The sequence below is a fragment of the Ursus americanus genome, chromosome 16, assembly GCF_024610735.1.
Source record: "Ursus americanus isolate L20-20 chromosome 16, mUrsAme1.1.p, whole genome shotgun sequence".
Classification (NCBI taxonomy): Eukaryota; Metazoa; Chordata; class Mammalia; order Carnivora; family Ursidae; genus Ursus; species Ursus americanus.
In genome coordinates this window covers 13,179,540-13,206,628 of record NC_142142.1, presented here as the reverse complement: position 1 = coordinate 13,206,628, position 27,089 = coordinate 13,179,540, and the positions used below count along the sequence as shown (strand labels likewise).

Here is a 27,089-nt window from a genome sequence, read left to right as displayed (position 1 = left end):
TGCTGCACTCACAAAGGAATCTGGAGACTGTTACCATGTAAAACAGGGGTCTGGGAAGGAGTCGAAGTTGGTTGATCCACCTTCATGTGGCTTTAGCCTTTTTGCCTGTTCTCAGGTTGGGTTTCTTGTGTGCTCCCCAGACAGGTGTGAAGGAGGCTAGCACTGTGGTGAGGCAGACACGCTGCTAATTATGCTCTTTGTACTTCAGTTTGACTTTGTAGAGCTGCTGGATGGAAGAAGGCTCCTGACCCAGGAGGCACGGAGCCTGGAGGGACCCCAGCGCCAATCTCGGGGAGTCGTCCCCCCATCTAGTCACGAGACAGGCTTCATCCAGTATTTGGATTCAGGAATCTGGCACCTGGCTTTTTACAATGACGGGAAGGAGTCTGAAGTGGTTTCTTTTCTCACCACTGCCATTGGTAAGGAGCCTCCAGCCCCCTGGGGTCTGTGGGATCTTGTCTCTTTGGGTGGAAGGACACCAGGGATCCTGAGGATTCGAGCCAACAAGGGGATGTGTCTTGCTCACAGCTGTCAATGCCACCTGGAGTCTGGCATGAGTCCATCCTGCCTGGGCTTGCTGGACAGGGATGGGTGTGGGAATCAGGGAAATGAAGGAAGGGAGGAGTGACAGGAGGGGCTGGCAGGCCATTCTGGGCTGTTGTTGCCCACTGCCTTTCTTGTGTTAACTGTGGACCAGCTGCTACATTGAAACCAAGGGGTAGAAGTGACAACGAGACAGGAACCCTGTCTGACCAGCCACACGGAGGCAACATCTCTTCTTGTCACTTCTCTCCCACACCTGTGTTTGTCTTTATAGCTTCCTTGGCTCAACTCATGGATTTGTGATTTGGGTTTTTGTTTCTGAGTGTTTGTTTGTTTTGCCTTTGGAGCTAACAATCCCTGGCAGTTGAGAAAGGAAGATGAAGGCTCAGAGAATGAGAATGGCAGAGCGAAGGCCTCGATGAACAACGTAATCAGTCAGACTGGGGTTCTGTTGAGAACAGAGACGTCTTGATCTCTGACAGACAGCGAGCGCCTATGTTTGGCGTAGGGCTTACCACCTTCTCTGTCCCTCATCATGGAACAGGGCCACAGCTCTCAGTTCAGAGTGAGCCCCTGGGCCACCCCCCAAGCCTACCAGTGTCTGGGGCATCTTGTTCTAAGGAATTTCTCTTCTTTACCTGCACATCCCATAGAATTTGTCTCCTCCTCAGATGGCCTTAGGACACAGTGGTCTCAGGGGTTCAGGTCAGAAAACATTTATTCTGAGTTTCTATTGGAAGCATTATGACATAGCCTAGAGACAAAATCCCCCGCAGGAAAATAAAACAGAAAATGAAACGCCACTAGCCAGAATGCTTGGAAATAGGGTTTCTGCTTAATGAAAAGCTTTATGTGGTATAGAGTTACCCTCGAAACCCTGTCTCAGTCCTTGGCTGGGAGTCTCTGTGACATGGAAAATGAAATTAAATAAAAACCTCTGAATCTGGTCCTTGGTCCCTAAAACTCCCTCAAAACCCTGGCTTCTCCTTCTAAATAGCAGTCATCACGTTCAGGCCATTTTCCTCTCATTTGCAATTTTGCCATTAGTGTCAAGGCAGAGACTACCTTCCCACTAAAAGCGGGCATGGTTTATACCCTTCTGCTGTCCCTGCAGGCTCTGTGGTCTCCGTCCTGGCAAAATGAGGGCAGTGGAGGCCATCCGGCTACGTCAGCTCCCAGGGAGGCGATAGCGCGTTGTGCCTTCCGTGATCTGGAAGTGTCTGCCCTCGCTGCTGGTCTCCGAGGGCCCAGAGGGCGAGCACTTCCCCATAATCTTCCCTGCCCCCCGACACCCAGCCCGGGCCCCGACGTGCAGGGTCCCGCAGTCACTGAGGCCGTGAGCTGGAGCCTGGCGCTCCCTCTGCGCAGCCCCCCGGGCCAGCTGGCTGGTTACTGGTGAGCTGGAGGCTGTGGCCGCGGCCCCGTCCCATCGCCGGAGAGCCAGTTGTGGTTCTCAGCCTCAGTGAGGCTGCCAGGGGGCGGGGTTTGCCAGGCTCCTGGCCCTGTTTCTTTTCTCCTTCTGGGCACGGTGGTTTCGTTTTAGCAGCGTGGATTATCGAGTCCTTAGCGGTGGAGTCTGAGTTACAGCTTCCTGGCCTCACGACTTCTCTTAGGCACGGCTCACAGTCGTGCCTGCTCAGAACTGAGATCTCTTACAATCAGAATTCTTTATTTTTAATAACTGAGCATAAATATGAAAGAATATTAATATAAACCCCAAAGAAAGCTCCTTTTAATTAGGATGTGCCTCTCAGAGAAGTAAAATGTAGGTACAGTCAGGTGCCTTTGCCAACTCTCGGCTTGTCAGAGCTTGCTAACCTGTTGCCATAACTCAGGCGGTGGTCTTGCTTTTCCCTCTGGTCTCCTGTTCTTAGCTTAATGATGAAGTCTGCCTTCACCTCCCTTAGCCCTAGAGTATCTCTTAGAGCAGATAGGCTATCCTGTGCTTCTCGGAGTTCTCTGAACCATCCGATGTCTTGTTACACTGCAGACCCGACTGCCACAGGTGGCTTCTCAGACTCTACGCTTGTAACCGGCATGCGGTGATACCAGTGGGGCCCATCGTGGACCACATCTGGAGGAGCAGGGGGTTATGCTATCTTAGAAGTGGTCCCAAACATGGTTGTGCAAAGCGGCACCCAGGAAGCTGGTTTAAAATTCCGATTCCTGGGCCCTGCCCCCAGGAATTATGACCCACTGAGCCTTAGACAGAGCCCAGATTCCTGATTCCAGGGGTCTGTCAACTAAGCTGTGAGAACCGCTGCCTCGTGAACACTGCTTTCCCTTCGTTCCTCCCGTTACTGCCCCACATTAGCTCTGTGACGACAGTCTCACCACCTCCCTGAGCCTCATTTTTCTTATATGGAAAATGAAATAATAATAGCAATCCCCGTTGGGAACTTCAGAGCAGATTCAAAATGCCTAGCACAGGCTTTGGCCCTGTAAGCACCCAGTCAGTGGAAGTTGCTAATATTCTCTTCCACCCTCCTTCCTCTTCCACCTTTCTCTTGCTGCCTTTTGGACTTGTCTGCCTTCCTTCAAGCTACAGTGATTGTTTAACGAATACCTTTTTTTTCTTTTTTCTTTAATATAAAAACAGACGGATTCTGATGTTGCTATTAATCCCTCTCTCCCCAAGAGTCCGCGGCATTGAGTCTCAGCTGTCTCTGATTGTTACCTGTGAGCTGTGAGGTGTAATTTGTCTTGGCAGGTTAATTCAAAGTTTGGGTCTTGTTTTAGTGAACTCATTATGGTCCCAGTATACAACTGTAACTCTCAGGTTTGCTTAACACACGGATTGGAATACGACCCTCCCTTCGTTACATGTTGAAATGCAGATCTAGAATTTAAGAAGATCTGAGATGTCAGAATCCCGAGTATTTATGTCTGTTTGTAATTAAGTAACAGGAGGAATAATTGCGTTTAATTTAACAAATGGCTGTATTGTGTACATTTTTGCTTTTGCCTCCATTTAATGCAATCCAGCTGATGATTTAAATTAAACGAGTTTATCTTCTGCCTTGAAAAAAATCTAAAAGCACTTTAATAACTGTATACATGAATATATACACAGAAAAACCTGATGTTGACTGAGCTCTCTCTGAACTGGATGCATTTACATTTATACACACACACACACACACACACACACCACTGAAACCGAGCAAGTTTGGGAATAAAATAGGGCAGCTGTTTTCAGAAAGAACAGTTTTTCTCTCCCATGCGGAGATCCAGAATTTGAAGGTAATGTTGTTTCTGGTCCTGGCTCCCCTGGGGGTGGGTAGCCTTGCTGACCCCAGTATTGAGTGAAGTAGGTGGATATATACCAGTAGCTAAAATATAATTCAGTGGTGCGGTTTACGAAGCGCATTAAATATATTCTTTAAGCCTCTAGATAACTCAGTGAGGTGATTATTCCTATTTTTACAATCACCCCCTATTGCAGAGGAGGAAATTAAGGTTCAGGAATGGCAAGAGAAAAGCTAGGACTTGAATTTATATCCGACGGACTCCAAAGCTTGGGCTCTTCCTTCTTTAGCAGTCTGCCTTCTTCCAGAATCAGGTTTCTGTTTGGAGTGTGACACTTCACGTTCCCATCTATTTATTCATTCAACACGTACTCAGAGCGCGCCTACTGTGTGTTGGAGACCACGCTTGGCTCTTTGCTGCGTGTGTTTAATCTTCACAAGAACCTTAGACACTACATATGTTGATCTCAACTTTACAGATGAAGAAACTGAGGCTTGGAGGGTTGAATTGGCTTGCCCAGAGTTGTGCAGTTAGTAAGGGCAGGGCCAGGATGGCAACTTGCTCTCCAAATCCTACGCTCTCCCCACTCTGCCCACAGTTGCTTACTATTTGTCACGACACTATTAAATATTTTATTTCCATTTGTATTATATGGGATTTAATTTCCCTTTTATTAACTTGCTTCCAATAGAACTAAGCATCTTACATTAACCCAGGAAGCTTCCTTGTGAAGTCATTAAAAAGACCATAGGAGGAAAAAACAAAACAAAACAAAAAAACCTCACAGCATCCAAAACTTTAAAAATAAAAATCTCTTCATATGCATTGCTGGCAACCCCCAAACCTGACAAGTCAGTGTTGCAGGGTTTTGGGTCTCCGGAGAGCATGGTATCTTTTCGTTTGGGTTGATGCCAAAGCATAAGGGGACAGATCAACTTGACGTTTGGCCGTGGTGAGCCAAGTTGGAAAATAACAGAGATGCCCCACAGTGGCTTTAGAAACACAGAGAAAAGAAAATGAGAATCACTGTTAGAAAACATAGACCTGGCAATTTTTATGAGAAACATGCCCTGGTCTTCCTGGTCTGGGACATTCATATTAGTTACAGAGAAGAATCCTTTTGTTTATGCCCAGGCAGCTGTCTGCTGTAAATCGACCCATGTCCAAGGACTAGAAGCAGATTTCATCCCTCTGTCCCTCCTTCCCTTCTTCCTTCCTTTCTCCAACAAACAGTGCATTCCTGCCTTTTCCCAAGTTGGAGATACAGGGAAGGTAGGACATGGTTTCTGGCGAAAGTAGCCTGTGGTCCTAATGGAGCATTGACATAAGAAGTGTCTAATCCATGGAAAGGAGAAAGAAAGGTTACTTCTGGAGTCACTGGTCAAAGTACCACGAGGGTTGGAGGAAGGCAAGGGCGTGTCCAGCTGGATGGGTCAGGGGGGCTCTCTGGATGAAGCCACATGTGATGGCATCCTAAAGGATGGATGGAATTTCCACATTTAAAGAAGGAAAATGGGAGGGGGGCATTGTTGAGTTCGTTCCAGGTAGTACGAATAGCATGAGCTGCAAGGTAAGCAAAAACTGAAACCTGGCTATAAGGAGCCAGAAGTTCTGTTTGAGCAGAATGCTGGATGCCCTGGGAGGGAGGAGGAAGTTGTCAGGGACAGGATTGCATGCCTCCTTAAGGCAAGGTTCATTCTGCAGGTATTAGGTGACACTGCAGGCTTTGGAGCAAGGGGATAAAATGATTAGAGCCAGAAGGTTTATCTTATAGGGCCCAGAAAAAGAGCTCACTAATTTATGTAACCAGAGGAAGTTGCTGGGATTGAGCTTTGTGATTTCATGAGAGAAAGAAGGGAGGGGGGCACCTGGGTGGCTCAGCCATTAAGCGTTTGCCTTCAGCTCAGGTCATGATCCCAGGGTCCTGGGATCGAGCCCCGCATCAGGCTCCTTGCTCAGTGGGAAGCCTGCTTCTCCCTCTCCCACTCCCTTTGCTTGTGTTCCCTCTCTCTCTGTCTCTCTCTGTCAAATAAATAAATAAAAATCTTAAAAAAAAAAAAAGAAGAAGAAGAAGAAGAAGGGAGGGAGGGAAAGGGGGAGCCGGGAAGAACAGAAGGTCTGGGTCAAGGGTGCTGGTGGCATTCTCATTTGCTGTGCCTACACCCCATTCCTCTTTCTCTCCAGATGTGAATAGCTGCTTTCACATGAGCTTCTATCTATCTTCGAAGGGTGGTCACAACTGGATCCTTGATAATCTTCCAAGACCCCCGCCCAGTACCGTTTCTATGCTTCCTTTGCTCTGCTCAGATAAGACTGTGGTTCATTAGCCTCTGAGTGCATTTGCAAGCATCTAGAGAGAAAAAGCCCTGGCAACCTGTAATTCTACCTTGTGTAAAAACCTGCACTACTTCAAAGAAAAGACTAAGAAAAGTGATTGCAGAATGATTTTCAGTTTTTAATAAGCTCTGCCCCCACCCTTCCCCATATTCCCTCCCTCTGAATTATAAGATACAATACAGCGGTGAAGTATCGAGGTCTCTCAGTAATCAGCTAACCTTCTTGTAAATGACATTGGCAGCACTTTGTGAAATTTCCACTGGAAACACATCTTCGGAAAAGTGCCCTGTGAACTCACCTTTCCCTGATAGCCACGATTTATTTGGATCAGTCTGGTCTAAGTGGAATGAAACCGTAGGCCGAGGGAGAGCTCGAGTCAGCACGTTGGGGACAGACTGTGGCAAAAACCCGTTTTCATGGCAGAGAGCTGGGAATATCAGAGCGCTACAACCGCAGACCGGGGACCAGCCCCACAGGCAGCCGCCCCGGCTCACTGAAGATGGGAGGGCAGGGTTCCCCACCACCCCCTCTGCCCCCTCCGCTCCCCCCAGCATCTGCCTTGGACTGCTGGACCTTCTAATTCTCTGGGACCTGGGACCTCGAGGGCAGGAAAGAAGAAAAGATAGTTCAAGGACACAGTAGGTACCAAGCACTGAAGCTCAGTCTCTGTGAAAATGGTTAGACCTGCGTTTCATGCACACATAACAACATCCCTGCTAGGATGGCCTTTCAGTGGGGCTTTGAAGTTCTCATGCACGCTCCCAGGCGAGGGTGTCCCTCCGGGCCCAGGACAGCACCCAGGGGTGGAATCAGGAACCCGGCTCTTTCCACCCCTGGCGCCCTGCCGTCCTCAGCCCTGGCTGCTCTTTTCATGCTTGCCCCCTTGTGGTCCCAGCGCGGCTGCCGCAGCTCCATGACTCCTCTCCATACCAGGCCAGGAAAAGAAGAAAGGAGAAGAGGCAGGAAAGCCCCATTTTCCCTGAAACCTTCAGCTAACGTTTCTTTGGCATCCTTTTGACACTCTGAGCTGTGGAGGAGTCTGAGGAAGTGAAAATTTGTAGCTCAGCACATCGATACTCTAATCAAAATCAGGGTTCTCTGAGAAAGAGGGGAGGTCAATGCGGGGTCCTCAGTGTCCGTTACAGGCTTCGCTGAGTCTGTTTGGTTTAGCAAGTACCAACTGAGGGCCCCTTAGTCTGGGCATTTTAGCTGCAGCCGTGAGGCAGACACGGTACTTGGCCTTGACGTTCTCAGGAGCTAGGAGGTGAGGCTGGGAATAAGGAGAGGCCACCCATGTAGCTGATGAGGAGGGAAAAGGCTTTGTTCAGTCTCCTTACAGCACCAAGGAGCCAAGCACATTTTTATGACTCAGTGAAGCCCCTTGCAGATGCCTTAAAGGGGATGGACAGGATGAGCAGGTCCGAGGGCTCGTAGGCAGACCTAGATACCGTGTTCATTTTCTCGTTCAACCAGTACTTACTAATCACCTTTTACACGCCATGTCCTAAGCAGGCATCAGTGTCCGTGGTATATAAAAAAAAGTCGTGCTTCCTGCCCTCGTGCCATTTATAGACATGCTTGAGACAGTTTGAGATAGCCTTGAGTTTCAACACAGTCATCAAATCTGTATGTAAATATATAATGGTGAATACTCATTGTGGCAAAGACAAGAAGGTGCTCTAGAGAAACAAACAGGAGACTTAATTTGAGATTGCTGGGGCAAGGGTAGGAGCAGGAGTTGTTTAGATGAAGGTTAGGAGAAAGAATATACCAGCAGAGGCAAGAGTGTGTGCAAAGGCCCTGGGATAGGCAACAGCTGGAAGTGTTCAAGAAACTCTTAAGATGCTCACATTGTGGGGTGTGGGGATGGATCAGAGGGCTGAATGGTTTCAGGTAAGGCTGGCTCCTGGTACAGGGATTTAAGATGGCATGTGAAGAGTTCTGCTTTTTAAATTTATCCTAGAGGTAACAGGGAGCCACTGTGGGACTTTGAGCTAGAGTGGCCTAATCTGATTTATATATTTGAAAGTTTCTCAAGCTTTGGAGCTACAACTCCAGTGAACTCCAGTGACAGGAGTCTGGGCAGGGGCTCAGGGTGGCCTGGGGATAAAAACAAACACATTCGAGCTCTATACTGACGCTTGGAGATTATTTGCAAATCCCAGGTATTAAAATGATGTTTTCTGAAAGAAGAGATTAAAGCAGGGGAGAAAAGGGTTGAGGAATGGTCTGTTTCAAGGGCGAGTGAAGCCATGCCACTGGCAAAGGAGCCTGTGAAGGTCAGAGAGCTGGAGGCAGGGGACCAGAAGAACGTGCCGTCAAGAAGTTCAATAGAAGGAGTCCAGATATTTTAGGACTCCCACCCCCCCCCCCACCGCCCACCGCTGCATTTCAGCATTTCAGCCATCTTCCTCAATCCATAGCCAGAGCTTCCATTCACTCTTGGTTTCTGCCACTTTGGGATCCAGAAATGCCAAGAGCCTTTGCAAACCTTTTATTTTATTTTATTTTATTTTTATTTTTTATTCTTAGAGAAAGAGCCCACGTGCAAGCAGAGGGGGGAGGAGCAGAGGGAGAGGGGGAGAGAGAGAATCCTAAGCAGTCTCCATGCTCAGCTCAGAACCCAACACGGGGGTTGATCTCACAATCCTGAGATCATGAACTGAGCCGAAACCAAGAGTTAGACACTCAACTGAGCCACCCAGGCGCCCCAAATCTTTTATTTACTTAAATCACACTTTTAAAGATAAGCAACCTGAGGCTCAGAGAAGTCACATGCTTGTCCAGGGACACACAGCCTCCAAGAAGCAGAGCCAGGATCATAGTCCCAGCACTCTGTTGATCGAGTGCCGGTGATTCTATGCCGGGTAACGTGCTGGGGGTGTTATTCCTCAGTTCCCCAGCAACCTGGGAAGTCAGATTCTTTGTGTTTCCATGTTACAGATACGGAAATGAGGCTCAGAGATGGAATGCCGTTTGCCAAGATCTCACACATAGGAAATCGCAGAGCTAGGTTGGCAACCCAAAGCCCATGCTTCCTCTGACATCTTAGTGATGGGGTTCCTAGTGTGTGATGACATCCACCTGTGCACCTCCATACTCTCTCAGTCAGACCGTCATCACGATAGACAGGGGCTTAGAGGTGATGGCATTCACACCTCCTAGACTCACAGTGTGCCTGCCATCAACAGCCACCAGGCACCCATCTGGCTTGTTCTAGAGAACATCCCGAGCGGGACTTCCTCCTGCCAAAGGGACCCCTACTCCCACCTCCATCCAGGTGGAGTTTCTGATAGAAGATATTTCTCTCTTGATGGTTTAGTTTTTGAGATAGGGATGGCTTTGTTTTTATAACTGATGATGATTTTTTACTTTCTGATAGCTCTTTTCTCTCACGGTCACTAAAGGTTGCTACTCATCCCCGTCTTGCGAGCTAGCTTCTTTATGACGGGGCAGTGCCTTTAAGAGGGCTGTCGCACGGTGGCATCTTTTCTTCTTCCCTTTGCAATGACACCAATATGCGGGACCAGACTGCATATTTGGCCTCAGTTCTGCCACACTTCTTGAGGAATAACCCTAACCAAGTCTGACCTTGGTGGGAGATCGTTGAAATTTGTCACTGTGACCAGAGAGGTGATGTGGCCTGGAGAAAGGGCAAAGGCTTTGGAGTCAAACGGGCCTGGGTTTGAATTCTGACAGCACTGTTTATAAGCTGTAGGACTTTGGCTGAATCTAAGCCTCACCCAACTCCCCTGTAGTTAGGAATAAAACCTTCTTTAGGGAGTCTGACAACGACATGAAAGCATGTAATTCGTGGTACGTTCTTAGCGTGCTTTTAAGTGTCTCTTAATTATTCAACATTTGCCTAACATCTGCTTTGCTAAGTGGTGGAGGTTCATCAGTGAATAAAACAGATGCCTTGCCCTCCGAGAGCCTGTAGTCAGCTTGGAGAACTGACCCTTTCGTAAATAACTCCAATGCAATGTGGTCCGTGCCAATGGATAGGTCTGCATGAGCTCCCATGGGTGCAGAGAGGAGGGCAGCCCCCCCAGCCAGGGATGCAGGAGGAGGTTGGAAGCATAAAGCACTTGCTGTGATCAATGTGCTGAGTGAGCTGGGAAGTGGTGTACAAGTAACAGGAATTTAGAGAAGGAGATACTCGACGAAAAGGAGACATTGAGATAAGATGGTAACCATCTCTGCTCAACCTTGCATGTAACCACTGATGACTGGGCAGGAAGGAATCATTATTTGCTCCTAGAGATGAGGGAACAGTCTGCTCACAGTGGCTCAGCTGAGAACACGAAGCCGGGTCTTCTGAAACCAATCCCAGCAACTTCTCTGGGAGCCCGGTTGCCTGGCACAGGACTCTTGAACATGGCAGACCTTCACCAGACAGGTACTGAGCATCAAGTGAAATGGTCCAAGATCACAGATGCTCCTTGCAGCCTAGGTCCTTCTTCTGTGGACATGAACTTCTTGTGAGCACCTCTGAAGGAAAGAAGGCCTAAGTGCCAATTCAGGTACTTGGTTAAGGAATGTTCTTTCTGTCCCGGGAGGTCTGTGCATTTCAGGGCTGCTGGATTCAGGGGGCAAAGCAATTCTCAAACTGGTTCAAGTCTTATAGTCTTTCTGTGGCATAACTGATGCAGCTCAAAAATGGAAATGTGGGTTCCAGAACATTCCAAGGCACTAATTGTTACTTGTTCTTATAAATTGATCTCCCAGTTCCATAAGAAACTTCTCAAATGTCCCATTCTTCTAAGTTCAGGTCTTGTCAGTCTTTGTAAACTCACCCCTGCCTCCGTGAACTATTTGGCTAAATTAATAGTATTGATAGCTACTATTTATTCAGCGCATATGATATCTCAGGTATCTTAGATGTTCTGCATAAACTGTTTCAGAGGCTTACAATAGGCATACAAAGTAGGCATTTTTCCCCAGAGGGAAGTGGAGCTCCGAGTGTCTAAATGACCAGGACTGAAGTCCCATACCTAGTCAGTGAGGAGCTGGAATTCGCATCCGGGTCTGTCTGGCCCCAGTGCCCACACTCTGCTCCTCATGTTCTTTCCCACCATGCCTCTGAGAGTGCCTGGTGCGTCTACTGGGAGTGGATAGAGGGCATGAAGGGGATGGTTCCCAGACAAAAGCCTAGAAAATGTGCCTAGAGACAACCTGGAAGGGCTTTGTAGACCAGCCTAGAAGTCTGGATTTGAAAGCAATGGGGAGCACAGGACAGCCTTCGAGCAAAGGTGTAGTGTGATTCAGGTCTTAAGTAGATGTCTTTGGCAGTGGTTTATACAAATGGGTTGGTTTCTCAGACAAAAATAGGGAGGCCGCCTGGAAGACTGTTTCAGTAACCAGTAGGGTTAGAGGAGGAAAGAGGGCCTGAATTGGGGCAGATTTTGCTGCTTTGTAAAAAGGAGGGGATGCATTGCAGGGCATTATAGACTGGTTTTCTTGACCACTTGTATTTTAGCTGTAAGGAAGAGGCAGGAAGTTTCAACCTTAGAGAATGGATACCTAGCGATAACATTAATTAAATTAGAAAGTGAGGAGGGGAAGTTGGCTTGCGAGGGGAAGGAAGTACAGAGGGTAAGTTCACATTAGATTTGAGCTGCTAATAGAATTTCTAAGTGGATGTTCATTGTCGACAGTTACCAATGGGCAGATGGATAAATAGGTGTTGACTTGGGGACAGCTCTGACCTGGAGACAGAGACCCAATGGGCATCATCAGTGTGGGTGTGAGAGAGGTCAGGTGGGAGGGTAGAGTACTAAGAAGCAGGAAGTCACGGATGGAACCCCAACATTCAGAGGGTGGGCGGGGGAGGTACATAGACATTAGCCTTAGAGAAAAGGTAGGGAGCTGATGACAAAGAAGCTGTTGGAGTTGGCCATCAGCGGATCGTTGGCAACCTCAGCAGGCGCAGTTTCCGCCCCCTGTCGCAGGCGGAAGCAGGGTCACTACGAGTTCAGAAGTGAGTGAGAGGCGTAGAGTTGAAACAATTCCTTCTAGACAGAGCAGGGAAGGAGACAGATGGGAGTAACCTGAGGAGGAGGCAGGTTCATGGAAAGGTTTATACAAGGTGGGGGGAGCCTTGAACGTGTTGTCAGCTGTGGGAAAGGAGCCAGGGGGAAGATTGGGAGCCCAGGAGAGCGGGGAGATGATTAATGAAAGGAGGTGGGAGACACAGAGTGGAGGGCAGATGCAGAAGGACCCACCCTGGGAAAGGGAGAAAGACCCCACTTCCTGTGGGACTGGAGAGGGCAGTGAAAGTGACAAAAGAGCAAGTTAAGTTTGAAGGTGGAGGGGAGTGGAATACAGGGGAGGGTCCGTGCTGACCCTCTAGAGATGGGTTGCCGTACTAGGTAAGCCCTTCGTGGCGCGAACTGTGTGTGCTCCCTTCCATGCAAGGCAGACTGAATCAAATCAATCATATTGTGTACTGTGGGAGTAGAGACAGGGGTAACGTGGCTTGGTGGTCAGATCTGAAGCCAGGCGGCCTGGTTGGAAACCAGTCTCTGCCACTTATTAGCAGTGTGACCTTGGGCAAGGTAGGTAAGCTGTCAGTGCCTCAGTTTCCTTATCTGAAAAAATGATAATGCCAGTATGCATTTCCTGAGGGTAATTTTGAGGATAAAATGAGTTAATATTTGTTAAAGGTTATGATGTTGGACACGTGACAGGTGCTACACAGTGTTTATTACTGTTATTGGCAATATTAGTCCCTGATGATTTTCAGTGCCCATGGGGCCCCAGGAGCATGCTAAGTGTCATACATACGTTACCTAACTTAAATTCTGTACTAGTCCCGGGAAGCAGGAGTTCTTATGATTTCCTTTATATAGATGAAGAAAAGAGGTTCAGAGAAGTTATCAACTTGCCACAGTCATACAGGGAGTAAGGACAGAGCCAGGATGTGAGTCCATGACAGCCCGACTCCAGAATCTGTGCTGTTTCTACACTGGCTCTTCTACACTTTACCTGGGCTCCTCCCAAATCAGGACCCCCTGCCCGTGGAACCCCTCATTCCCCGTGTCCCCTGGCAGCACGTTCCCAGGACACGTGCTTTCTCAGTCCCTGGCTTCTCGGGGCCCAGGAGCTCACACCCAACGGTCTGTACTTGGGGGGAGAGCTCCTTTATCTTTAAGTCGAGCACAGGTTTAAAGAATACAAATCTAGCAGAGGTTCGGGCGGGTTTCTTGCTGCTTAAACAGAGCAGAGGACCTTCTGTTGAAATGACAGGAGTATGAGTGTTATATGAAGGGTTATAAAAAATCGCGAGCCAGAGACCTCTGAACATCTGGTTTTCGTTTGAGTAGCTGCTAGTTCAGGCCTTTATCTGAGCAGCTCTCATGTTCAGGGCTAATAGACGCACAGTTTGTTTCATTCCTGGTTCATATTACACGCCAGCCTGATTTTTTTTATTTTCATTTGTGTCATAAGCCAAAGAATCCATGCAGAAGTGCAAGGGACAGACTGTATATTTTGGACGAGCAAGAAAAAGCCCAGTGCACTAAGACAGGAAGACAAGGGTGATATTTTTCATAAATACAGTGTGTATTTTTCTCAAGCTTATAAATGCAAGCTCTTCAGTGGAAACCTTTCGTTTGGGAAACCGTTCCTACTAGCATTCTCTCTTTTCAAATGAAAGGAGAGGAAGGGGAAATCTGTTGAGCTGTTTCTGGGTGCCCCGGACTACACTGAGCACAGTTTATTGACGTGAACTCATTTTATTTTTTTTTCTTTTTTTTTTTTTTAAGATTTTATTTATTTATTCGACAGAGATAGAGACAGCCAGTGAGAGAGGGAACACAAGCAGGGGGAGTGGGAGAGGAAGAAGCAGGCTCATAGCGGAAGAGCCTGATGTGGGGCTCGATCCCATAACGCCAGGATCACGCCCTGAGCTGAAGGCAGGCGCTTAACCGCTGTGCCACCCAGGCGCCCCGACGTGAACTCATTTTAATTCTCATAACCAATGGTGCCGTCAGACTTGTGATCCCCATTTTCTGGGTGAGGCAGGGGATTGCATTCAAGGTCCCGCAGAAGCAGAGCTAAGATTCTGACGCAGGTCCATCTGATTCACAATTATTTTGCAAGTTTCCAACACTTTTTGAAGGCACTCTGCACTGTGCTCAGCTGTCTTTTGTGTCCGAGAAGTAATAAAAACACCTCTAGTGAGGACACCGGGTCCTAACAATCCTGAAAACGAAAGACAAAAAGATACATAGCATAACAAAGAACATTGACTTTCTAGTCAAAATCCAGAGCTTCCTGGTTAAATGTAAGACAAGTTTCCTTTAAAATCACTGATAAAACAGGAGTGTGGCCATTAGCAGTGTTTTAGAAGTTGTGGCTAACATGAGGCAGAAAACAGGAGTACGAGGTTGGAATAAAGCCGTCATTATTTGTGAAGGATATGTCTATATTCCTAGAGAACCCAGAAACAGTAATTGAAAAACTGTTTTACTTAAGAATTCAGAACTTGCAACTGGGATACAAGATAGCTTTTCAAAAGTCAATAGATTGCCCATATACTTGCAATCACCAGGTATGAAATATAATAAAAATGTCCCAGTCAAAAAAAATCAATAAAAATTAAAATATCACTTAATGAGAACTATATGTGACCTGTGTGACAAAAACTGTGAAATTTTATTGAGGGCCATAAAACAGGACATGAATAATTAGGAAATATAGCATGTTCCCAGATGAGAAGGTGAAACACTCTAAATGTGTCAGGGAACAGGTTTAATGGAATGCCGAACGGAATCCTAAAGGGAATTTAGGAGATGGGATTGAATGGTTTAAGGCTTCGTCTGGAATAATAAACAGATGAAAGTATGGAAGAAATTCAAAAAGAAAAATGAAAGGACACTCATCCTTAAAGATACTAACATATCATAAATCTAAAATAAAAGAGAATAGGAGTCAAACAGATTAACGAAGTAAAATTGCCTAAAACTATTATAAGCTACATGTAGAACTTTAATATTTGAAAAAAAAGGAAGAATTGCAAGTTAATGGAGAAGGAAAGGCTTGGTTGATAAACGTTGTTAGAATAACTTGGCAAAACAGAGCCTAAACCAGAGGCTGCAAAGTGACATTCGGAGGGACAGATGTGGCCGAGAGACACAGAGAAGGCGTTTTGAGCCTTCAGTGTTGGCCTGATACGTAAAAATTGGACGGTTTCCCATAAAGCCATAGGTTTATGGCCTACCTTTAAAAATTCAGAGAGCGAAATTCCTGCAGGAGCAAGTCCCTGCCCTCTCCAAAACTCTGTAATTCCCCACAGTCTACACCTCATCCTGTTTTCTCACACCTGACCTGCTTTGCTTTTTTAACTTACCTGTGTTGGCCCCTGGAGGAATTTGAGTTTTCACCCTCTGATTCAGACTTCACTTCACACCACATGCCCAAATAAATTCCAGATGGACTAAAGAGGTAAACATTGGAAAGCCAAACCAGGAGAGGGTAAAACCCAATGTTCGTGTGTCCCTAGCCTACAGAAGGACTTTTAAGCTTAAAAGATTCACTGAAGGAATCACACACACACACACACACACACACACACACAGACTGTCACATATTAACATAGAATTGTAGGGGCGCCTGGGTGGCGCAGTCGTTAAGCGTCTGCCTTCGGCTCAGGGCGTGATCCCGGCGTTGTGGGATCGAGCCCCACATCAGGCTCCTCTGCTATGAGCCTGCTTCTTCCTCTCCCACTCCCCCTGCTTGTGTTCCCTCTCTCACTGGCTGTCTCTATCTCTGTCAAATAAATAAAATCTTTAAAAAAAAAAAAAAGAATTGGAAAACTTCCATATGTCTTATAAGTCTTGTCAAAATAGAAGGAAAATAGTAGACTGAGAAAATATTTGACGTAAAAGTGAGAGACCAAGGAAGGGCTAATATCTATAGTATGTTAAGTACATATGCTGTGAAAAAAATTGTGATCTCATAGATAAATGGCTGAAGTTCACATGTAGAAAAGTTTCCGAAAATATATAGTATGCTGTAAACATACATGAAATATGTTAAACCTCATTAGTAAACTAAGAAGTGCAAATTAAAATAATTGGGTATTTTTTTTTACCTAATAAAGTCACCGCCTCCCCCAAGTTAATACCCAATCCTGAACGGGCTGCATGCAGTGAAACTGTACCCGTGTATGTTACTAGTTGTGATGTAAATCGGTGCCGCCCTTTGGGAAAGCAAGTTGGCATTTTATGTTAAATCATAAAAATGTTCATATTTTCAACGTCCGGGAGTCTTTCTTAAAGAACTAAGCTGATACTTAGCAAAAGCTTCTTGCTTATCTCAGCATTGCTTACAATTGTGAAAAATTGGAAACAATCCAATGTCTAATAATAAGAAAATACATAAGCAAATTATGGAATATTCACTTGATGAATATTACTCAGCCATTAAAAATTATCACCATGAAGTGTCTGAAACATGGGGAAATGCTTGTAATTTTCAGCCCCCGAAGGACACAGAAGTTATGTTTCCCACACAAATGCATCTATTAATATCAGTGTAATTTGTCTGATCTGATAGTCTGAGGTAGAACTGGCCCTGGAACTCGAGGCTTTCAACTCCAAAACCGTGCTGTTCCCACAGGCTCTTCCTGCAAAGCGAAGGGATATTTACACGGCGTCAGTCAGGGCTGTCTGTCAGGCCGGCCGTTGGGTCTGGTGCTGTGCGCAACGGACCCTAACGCAGTCCTTCGGAGCACTAATGATAGGCGCTGCAAAAGGGACTTGTCAACCTTACAACCTCTGAGAGCTGGGCTTTTCTACACTTTCCTCCTCTCCCCAGTTGGCATGAGTGATAAAGGGAGCAAATCTAGAGGCCAAGCAAGGATCTGAGTTGAGCCAAAGTCTGCTGGCGAGTGCGGCGGGTGCTGTGGGACACGTGTTTCTTCAGCTCTCCGTGACGCACCTAGGTGCATGAAATATTTCCATCGTTTTTTGTTTTTGCTTTGTAAAGAGTGCATTAGGTTAAAACCATTAACCAGGAAGGCACACCATGCTCAGTCAGCTTTGCTTGAGGGGAAAGGCAAGACCCCCGGTGGTCCCTCCATCCTGAAAACCTAGTGTTAGGGGAAAGCAGAGAAGGCTTAGTGGGATTTTTTCTTTCAGAAAGAAAGCCTATTTTAAAGAATCATGAGCTTTGAAACCTGAGCCTGCCGTTCTGTCTCCTGCATCCCCCACGCCCAAACTGGACAAGAATTTTCTGCGTAGCAGGGTTTACCGAGACTGTAATCATCCCTCGTGTCCTATGGACTCACTGAGCACAAGGACACAGAGCTTTTCGCATTTTTATTTCGATCTTTACAACTCAGTGAGGTAGGGTGGTATTTGCATTATTGTCCCTATTTCATGGAAGCAGCAACTGAGGTTCAGAAGTTAAGGGTCTTTTCTGAAAGACTCTTTTACTGGTCCAAGATCTCCCAGCCAGCGCATGGGCGAGCCTGGGTTTCGATCCAGTTCTTCTGTCTGATTGACCCAATTATTCATTTACCCTTACAAGCACACATGCATCCCGTCTGCATCTTTTCAGCAGCTCCTCTGTGCCATGCCCTCTGCTGGGGCAGTGTTGACAGCTGAGGACACGCGTCTCGGGGACGGGCCCTGGTGGATGTCTCGGACTGCAGGGAGAGGGACGTTGATCGGCACTGTGACTAGGATGAGTTATGAGGGAAAGGGTAGAGTTTGGGGAGCACTTAACAAAAGGGTAGAGTTTGGGGAGCACTTAACAAGGGAGCTAACCTAATTGGGGCAGGGGAATGCGTGACATCTATGCTGAGACCTGAGAAATTGAACAGGGAGAGCGAGACGAGTGGCGAAGGGGGAGAAGGTAGGAGGATTTAAGACTAATGGTGCCCAAGGACCACTAGCATTTCATGCGTAGAGGAGGAGCCAGAGAAGGAGCAGGAGAAGTGGCTACAGCGGCAGAAATGTCAGAAAGTGCTTTTTTTTTTTTTTTTTTTTTTTTAATATCTGAGGGACGAGAGAACTTCAAGAAGGAAGAACTGGAAAACTATCTCGAATGCTATTGACAGGAACTTGTGGTTGAAGGTTATATATACCTCCCTCCTGGGGTCCCACCCTAATGACAGCAATGATTTAAAACAAGGAACATATCCACAAGGACAAAAAGAGGAAGAGACAATAGCCATCAAGAGATGTCAGAAGACTTTTGGAAAATGGAAAGTGGGTTGAGACAGCAGCATAGAGAAATCTAAATACTGAGCCCCTGCTGATTAAGATGTCAATGAGAGCAGAGCCCCAGAAAACCTCAGAAACAGGGGTACCAGGTGCAGCAGAGGGCAACAGGAGGCCACAGAGATGAAACATGGTTCAAGTCTCTGTGAGAGGCAAGCAGCCACAATTAGACCCTTAGGTCTCCTGGCCCCATCTCACACAGACAATCAAATTACCCGTCCAGTGTAAGAGTAGAATAAAGATGATAACAGCCATGCAAGCTCCTAAAATCACACCTCCCATTCACCTCTTCTCAGGAATCTCCTGGAAAATGCACTCCATCAGAACCACGAAGTAGGCCAGCAAGAGGGGTCCAGGAAACAAGGGGTTCAATAAGTGAGAGAGGTGAAGAGAAGGCCCGGAATGATGGAGGTGTAGCCGACCCAGAAAACAACAGAGAAGACTGCAACAGGGCAGAGGGCTCAGGAGGGAGATCCCCCAGGCAAAAGGAAAAACCGTGAGCCGGACAGATTGCCTGGTACAGTCGACCACGTGGAAAATTCTATTTCAGAGGGATTTTAGTTTTGTTGGATCGTAGGTAGGGGTAGAGTTATTAATAAAAACATAGGAAGTAGAAGCAAAAACTGCTGTTTTCCATGAGATCACACCAGACAGGAGTAGCTAACCGTAGTAGCAGCGAACACCAATGTAAGCAAAACAATAGCTGCATAAGCACATTATTTAGAAATAGTGTGGTAAATTCTAGAACAAATAGCCAGAAGAGTTGAGACTAGTGGTCTGGGGTGTGGCGGGCGGCGGGTAGGGCAGAGGACTGCTATTTTCATCATAAGCTTTATAGTGTTGTTTGACTTTTTAAATCATGGGCATACGTTACTTCGAATTAGAAAGAAAATTAATGTGCGAGAGGCCAAGGAGGAAAGAGTTGGGAAGTGTCCATTGGAAGTAGCTGTAGGAACCTCAGCGAGACCTGGTTCCTTCCACGTCCCCTCACTTAGCCGCATCCCTTGGAAAGGCTCATTTGCAAGTAGGTTCCACCTCCAGCATTCTCCCCAAGTAAGTGCACATTTAGTTCACTCCAGTAAGACGGTCTGTTCTTTCTGTGCCTTCATTGTCCAGAATGATCCAAGATGAGGCTACCATGGTGACTGAAAGTTGTACTCGGTCCCTCAGCCTTTCCATACCGTGTAATGGTTGGGAGGAGACGTTTGGGAGCCTGAGTCCCTGGGTTCAAGTTCTTGCATCTCTCCTCTTGTCAGCCGTGCAGCCTTGGGCACACGTAGCCAAGAAAACAAATCAGGCCCTGGGGGTGATAATCGGCACAGACTTTGTTACGAGGGAGAAATGAGTTGGTGTGTGCAGAGCAGGCTTCCCACTAAGCACACGATAGATGTTAACGTTATTGTCAGTCCAAATTCTGCTTTTGTGTTTATTGCTTTCCCAACTTATACAGTTGTCCAAATTTAGGCTTTACCTGTTTATGCCCAACTCTGTTTACCCTGCTAAAAAAGCAAATCAATTAAAAACATATACATTGGTTGTTTGGTTTTTGGTTTTGTTTTTGGCAGAGCACTACACTGCTCCCTGGGAGAGACAAAGGCAGAGCTATCTGGGGTCCTTGTCCTTTAAGAGCTTCTCACAGCCCGAGAATTAGCACTGATAGCATGAGGGCGGGGGTTACCATGTAGTGATGGTGAATTGACAAGGGGATTTAGAGAAGGCCAACAGAGAAGGTAGGGTCACTGTAGCCTAGGGTGGCCCAAGAAGGCACAGAGGCTCTGGTTAGGAAGAAAGGAAGGGAGGAGCCACGGAACAAAAATCCAGCACGAGAAGCTACTGGAAGTGCAGGAGCATGCTGACGTGACAGAACGGAAGAGCCCATTCAGTTCTGCAGCCATCCAGCTGTGAGAGCTTGAGGAAGGTGATAGCCTTCCCTGAGCCGCAGAAGGGTTAGACGAGATCATGCGGTGCCCCTGCGTTCCACTGGACGTGCCTTTGGCTCCCCTGTGATCTTCTTTAATTTGTACTTGGAGTCCGAATCTCAAAGCAGAAGCATGTTGACTGGCTGAGGGTCTGCAAGAAGACGTTTTCTTGGGGGAGGGCGGTGGAATCAGGGCACTCGGCCTAAACCTGTGGTTCTAGCCAGGCTGGTTGCTGCTGGTCTCGAGAGGTTGTTTAGATAGGAGTGATATTTGCAGCGGTGGGCACTTGGGGCCTCCAGTTCAAACTGGGACAAGTCTCTCTTAGCCCTCATTACCGGCATCCGCCAGCAGACCACCCTTCGTGGCCTCAATCCGCGGCTCACCCTCGCTTCCCACCCTGCTGCCCCACCTGATTCTGAGAACACCTGCCTTTGAACGTGTTCCTCTTTCTAAATGCTCCGAGGGCCCTTTTTTGCCTGGTCCCTGCCTGCTGGGCCCCCAGTGCTGCATGGCAGTGTGTACCTGGGGGACCCCGAGGTGTTGCTTCCCCCTCGGGGCTTTCCACATGGATTCACCGCAGGCCCTTACCGCATCGTGACCCACCTTCTTGTCACCCCTATCAGACAGCTGCGACTTCATCATATCTCAGCTGACTGTTTACCAACCGTTTGCTCTTGGCCTGACCATGAACTGAGAGCAGGGGCTACAGAGGGGCTTAGACCCTTTGGCCCACCGAGTGCTAATTGCCCTGGGGGTGGCAGGCCTGGAGATAACTAGTTTCCAGTAACTAGTTGTCTGGGAGACCTACCAGCTCTTGCCTCTGTAATCTTGAGCAAGGCTTTTCCCTTTTCTGAGTCTTCATTTCCTCCTCTGAAAAATAGGAATAGTGATACCTAACGCTTAAGGCTGGGTGAGCCTCGGATGAGATGATAAAGAGATTTGTGAGCTTATCGCAGGGCCTAGCACATGGCAGGACTCAGTCAAGGGTGGTGCTGAGGGCCATCACTGTTGCTGTTGTTCCCTCACTGAATGTCTGGATTTTATTCCTTTGTTATTAAAAACTTGTATCTGTGCTTCAGATCTAAGAAGCTTACATGGGAAGAGTGAGGGGTCAAATATTCTAGCACACCTCTGACTTTCAGAGGATGTTTGGAAGCGCTCTCTGGCCCAGTGTCTTTCTCTTAATTTACTGTCCTAGCAGTCGAGGGTGAAGGTTGGGATTTCCCTGGGCCCCGGGAGGGACGAAGGGTTACACTCAGCCATCGTGAATTAAAGCCGTTCTCCCTAAACCTTCCAAACCATCAGATGCCCAGAGCTGCAGCCCCTCAGACCCAAGTGCTTTGGAGAGAACGTGTGCCTGCCTCCTCCAGAGTGCTGGCCAGCCGCAGGAATGTCAGGTGGAGGGAGGCAGGCTGGGTGGCCAAGGCTGACGCAGGCAGAGATGCTGTCCCTACAGGTGCAGCGCTCAGGACCCGGGGTCTTTCACTCTAGCCCCCAGAGGAGGCAGAAGGCCCAGCAGGGGGAGTCTGTTCCCCGGGAGGGTGGCCACTCTTTTCCTGCTTCTGCTATGTCCTATGGAAGCCTTAAGACCCAGCAAGCCCAGCATCCGCCCCTCACCTGAAGTGTAACCATGAGCACGGGCCGCTCCAGCGGCTTCTTGCATGGACGCGTGTGTGTGCACGCGTGCATGCTCTGCCTTCGGCTACTGGGCCCGCAACGAGGCGGTAGCAAGGGATCAGGCCCAGTCAGCAGAACAGCCCCCTGCCCTTGTTGCGGGCACCACCAGGGTTCTCAGGGTGAGCAGTAGCGGAGTTGGCCAGATGAAGGGGCTCGTGGGAAATGTCCCCAGGGCATCGAGGAGAGGCCGGACCCTTATAGCTCACGTTTCACAGAAAGGTAGTGATGTTTCTGGGATGTTTATCCATGCACTGGGGGTCTGAGCCAAAAGCAAAGGGAATTGGCAGGCCGAGCTCTTCTGCGTGGGCGCGGCTCAGTGTGCCACACCGCGTCATGCGGACAGCGTAAACCTGACATCTTACGCGGGCTCAGTTGTGTCGTAATGACGGAAGCCAGCGCTGGGTGGGGCTGCTGCTGGAGCATGAGTCGCTGCTTTCCTGAGCCGAGATCCTGGCTTCCTCTTGTCCTAGCGTCAGCAAGTGCACATACCTGTGTGCACGGCGTACCAGCAGCCCTTGATGAGGGAGAAGTGGGCTGAGGTCAGCTGGGGGACAGCCGGGAAAGGCTATGGCCCCCATCCGTAGTCACTCACTCGATAATCCTGTAACACCTACTGTGTGTCGGGCTGTATAATCACTCCCATCTTACAGACTAGGAAACCGGGGCATAGAGAGGTGAGAGGACTTGCCCGAGGTCACACAGGACGTGGCAGAGTGCGATGAGAATGCCCAGGGTCTTGCTCTAAAGTGTGTGCTCTTTCTCTTATATCACACGGTCTCTGACTTGGCCTGCCCAATATGGGTTTGCTTGGTTTGGTTAGCTTTGACTTCCTTTCGTTCTACGTACCACTGATGAGAAATTTACTGCAAGCTCCACAGAGCGCTTCACATGCAGTATCTCAGTTAACCCCCGTCTGCGCTATGGGATAGTCAGTAAGGACCTGGAACTCAGAGACCGTAAATGATTTGCCCAGGGCTGCACAGCCAGTGAGAGTCGGAGCCGGAAGTCAGACCCTGGGCTGTCTGATTGCATGGCCCACGGTCAGTCCCAGGTCAGGGATTTCCGGCCAATGAAGTCAGATTATGCAGGAATTACGCCGGGGTCCAGCCCTGAGGCGCTGAGGGGTTAGAGACCAAGCATGGGGAGGCAGAGCCCAGCTGACCACGCCTGGGTTCGTGCTCACACTCCAGCCCAGCGGACCAGGGGAAGGAACCGGGGTCCTAGGAAGGAGGCTGGCCAACCACAGGGGCCGCGCTCTAGTGCTTCGGGGACCCCATGGGCTCTTATCAGTCAAGCAGGCAGACAGCTGAGAGTACAGTCTGCTTCAAACCTGTCACTGGGCAGAGAGCAGACGGGCCTGGCACATGGACGGACCAGCATGTCATGGGTCAGGGAACTAGGGAGACTTCCCCTCCGGGTCTGGCCCAGTCAAGGGCCGACATTTGATTATAACCTAGTATAATGGTGGCTTAGATTCCTGCTGCTGCCAGAGAGTCAGAGGTGGCCAGAAGTTTCCACAAACTTTTCACAACAGCAGCTATTTCTCAATTCTTTACAAGATATGTAGTTTTTTGCTTTTACCATTTGGGCAGTTTCTGCCTAGAGGCTGAGGGAGTGATCTGTCTAGATGGCTAGAGAAGCTATAAAATATTTAACTTGAGCATATAATTGCATTACCATGATCTCTAATAGGATTTGGTGTCCAGCAGAAGTCCAGCTTGGCCTCTGGCCCAAAGACAGACCCACGTTATTATGTCGAGTGTTACCTACTAGATAAATAAGAAAGAAATACTGCTCAAATCATTGTGCGACTGACCGACACACATTACAGTTATTGTAAAGAAAAATCCACCAGTGTCAGAGATTTATCCATCTTGTTAATCATTTTATTTTGTTATATCCTGAAAGAAGTAATTCTGGTCCATAATTCACAGAAGCCATCCTGACAGTTCTTGCTAGGGAGAAGAGCTGGGGGTCTGCAAAGTCCTATTACTGTGGGTTCCCCCAAACACACGGTTGGTTCTGTTTGGGGATAAGAGAGCCTGATACAGTGTCTAGCTGAATGTAGCAGGCCCAGAGGAAGAGAAATGAAAATGAAGCTGCAGTTCCCGAAAAAATGTATAGAAATGAAATTTGGAGGGGCGCCTGGGTGGCTCAGTCGTTAAGTGTCTGCCTTAGGCTCAGGGCGTGATCCTGGCGTTCTGGGATCGACCCCCACATCAGGCTTCTCTGCTGGGATCCTGCTTCTTCCTCTCCCACTCCCCCTGCTTGTCTCTCTCTCACTGGCTCTCTCTCTCACTGGCTGTCTCTGTGTCAAATAAATAAATAAAATCTTAAAAAAAAAAAAAGAAATGAAATTTGGAAAAAAATAAAATAAAATAAAAACAAAAAAAGAAAGTCAGCAAGGTAGCCAAGAGCCCAGACCCCCACAGAAGGAACCCGGCCTTAGGATGTGAGGCTTCACACGCCAAAGGACACTCATTCAACCACAGGTTGCCCTTTGTCATTTGATATTTAACAAGTGTTGAGGGAACGGCTCCTGCAGACAAGGCAGTGGACCCGTCACTTGGGAGACACAGACGAGATGAGGAATTGGAAATGGATTCCTTCTTCTCAAAGAATTTGCAGTTCACTAGGGGAAGAGAGCTATACTCATAAATAACTAGACTGCTAGGTGGAAAGCAGTAGGTGATAAGTGAAGGAGAGAGGGAAATTGCCATCAGGACTCAGATGAGGGAGAGAAAGGCCCATCTTGCTAGAAGGTATCCCAGGAGGCTTGAAGGATAGTCAGGTCCTGGACGTGTGTATGGGGGCCGGGAGCATGCTTCGCAGGTGCAGCGGTCAGTGTTGGCTGGAAAGGGGGTGTGGGTCTGGCAAGGGCTGGGGAGCAATTTGGCAGCAGCATGAAGAGGCCATGAGGAGGACCCTTGTGGCAAAGAAGATATTTTGGAAAGAGAAGTTGAGCCTTAAACTCCCGGTTCCAGAAATTTGGGCTTTCTCCTCTCTAACATTTCCTACGGTATACTTCTTGAGATGATTTTGCATTATACATGGACAGACTCTCTTTCAAAAATGATGTATTTATTTTAGTATGCTGGAAAAAATGTAATTAGGTATATCAAACTATTATTTCAAATTTCTGTTTTAAATGAATTTAAGACAATAAATGAGCCCAAAATACTAAGTGAATAATAAGGCAGATAGTATGTGCCTATGGCAACAGCGTACAGGTGGTACCCAAGTAAATGACATTTAGAAACACTGCTCCAGGCCAGGGTCATATATTCAGATGTCCTGGGGACCGAGCAGGTGACCGCAGCGTCTGGGCCTCCCCTCAATGAGGAGAGATCGTTGCCATGCTGGATCGTCCGGTGTTTCAGGAAAAGCCACCGCTGAGATTTTTTATTGAGCTCTCCTTTTTTAGAAATCCTGGCAACTAACTCAGACTTTTTAAACACTGTACAAGCAAAAGTGTCCATAGACCTCCAGTTTGTGGTACCTACTCTGGATGCTGAGAAGCAGCGGCCTCTCCGTGGTCCAAAGACGCTCAGTTCCAGAATGACAGCCCGGGCCTGCAGGTATAGGGCAGACTGAAAGGGACAAGGCTGCAGGCGGAAGTCCCCTCAGAATGCCGACACAGTGGTCCAGGCCAAAGGGAATCCAGCCCAGACATTTCCACTTTCCAGGTGAAGTCCTGGCGCCATGGGTGTTCTTAACCTGCGGGTCTCCAGGTCATCTTTACACAGTTCTGTGCATTCTCAGACCAGACTGCGCTGACCTGGTGTTCCGTGTAGCTCGCGAGCCGTATCGAGCTTGGTGACAAGCCTGGGTAAATGATGGGAGAATAATTAGCAGCACCCCCACCCCACCCCCGCAGAGCATGTTTCTGTTCCTCCATTGTCTGTCATCACAGAATAATTCAGCACGAAGTGATGTTCATTAGATGGAACTCTCTAGCCAGCAGCTGAGTAGAGCTTTTAAAAACCTGATTTCTTACATAATTTGTTCTAAAGACAGACTTGACATGAAGTTGGCATGCCGATCAGCAGGTCGCTGCGTGGGAGCAGCAGAGATGATTATTCTGAATCTGGCTCTGGCTCGACCCGCATCTTGCCCAGACTGCTTTGCATTTCAAAAGGCTGCCTGTTCTTCAAGAGCTATGCCAGTGCTACCTCCTGGAGGACCAGGCCCTCCTCCTTGGAAGTGGTCCACACGTTACGGCGTTCTCGCGTAGTTTAGGTCTCTCTGTCCTCGCTGGCTTGTTGTGATAGATGTGTGTGCAAAGTCTCAGCCTTTCTTCCAGACCACTGGTTCTCAGAGTGGTAGCCAGGGTACCCAAGGGCATCACTATCACCAGGGACCCTGCCCCCGACCTATGACACGAGAAACTCTGGAGGTAGAGCCTAGCGGTCCATGTTTTAACAAGCCCTTCAGCTAACTGACAGAGGCTAAAGGTTTATCACTGAAACTGTACAAGGGACGGGAGTAAAGCAACATCTCCTGGGCGCCTCCTGTGTCCCAGGTGCCTGTCTGTATACACACACGTGCGCATACATACGTATACATGGACTCATACGTATGTAGTGGCTTTATTTCATCTTTGTGGCAGTTGTGTAAGGCAAACGGTTTTCTCGTTTCATAGATGAGTTAACTGAGACTTCACACCCCACACTCCCGGGGTGCATTTTAGTTCAAATACTAGAGAGTGGGTCTCTGATGGGCCCAGATCTTCTGTGCACCAGGCCCCATCACAGAGCGCCAGTCCGCCTGTGTCCTGAGTCGGTCTGGGTCGGGTGCTCCCCCCAGGCCAGTCAGCTGTGGCCAGCGAGGAGGTGACAGCGTCTCGGCCCCCTGGCATTACTCCTCGGAAGGAGCTGCCGGTGGAGGATGGATAGATCTGTAAGGGAAGGAAAAGTGTCTCCAAACATGTGGACATGTACTTCTCTTTTGAAGGCCCTTCTCTTCTTGAACAGCACAGCCTCATCTCCATGTCGTGTCTCTGTGTCCTCTCTGGCCTGTGCTCGCGGGACAGGGGAGGAGACCGCATGTGCAACCTTCTCCAGGCCAGGCAGCAGAACTAGAGTCCACAAGGGGGCCTCTGACACCTGTGAGAGCTTCTGCCAACAGCCGCCAG

The 27,089-nt window shown here is 48.1% G+C and overlaps 1 protein-coding gene across 4 annotated transcripts in view; it reads left to right on the top strand.

The window, feature by feature from the left end:
- Window positions 1–27,089, top strand: part of TENM4 (teneurin transmembrane protein 4) — a 718,843-nt gene that overhangs the window by 533,816 nt on the left and 157,938 nt on the right. For all 4 annotated transcript variants that reach the window (XM_087868192.1, XM_087868189.1, XM_087868191.1 and 1 more), the window contains one exon: window positions 209–419. In XM_087868192.1, the coding sequence (XP_087724318.1) occupies window positions 209–419 (211 nt within the window). The remainder of the gene's footprint in view (window positions 1–208; window positions 420–27,089) is intronic.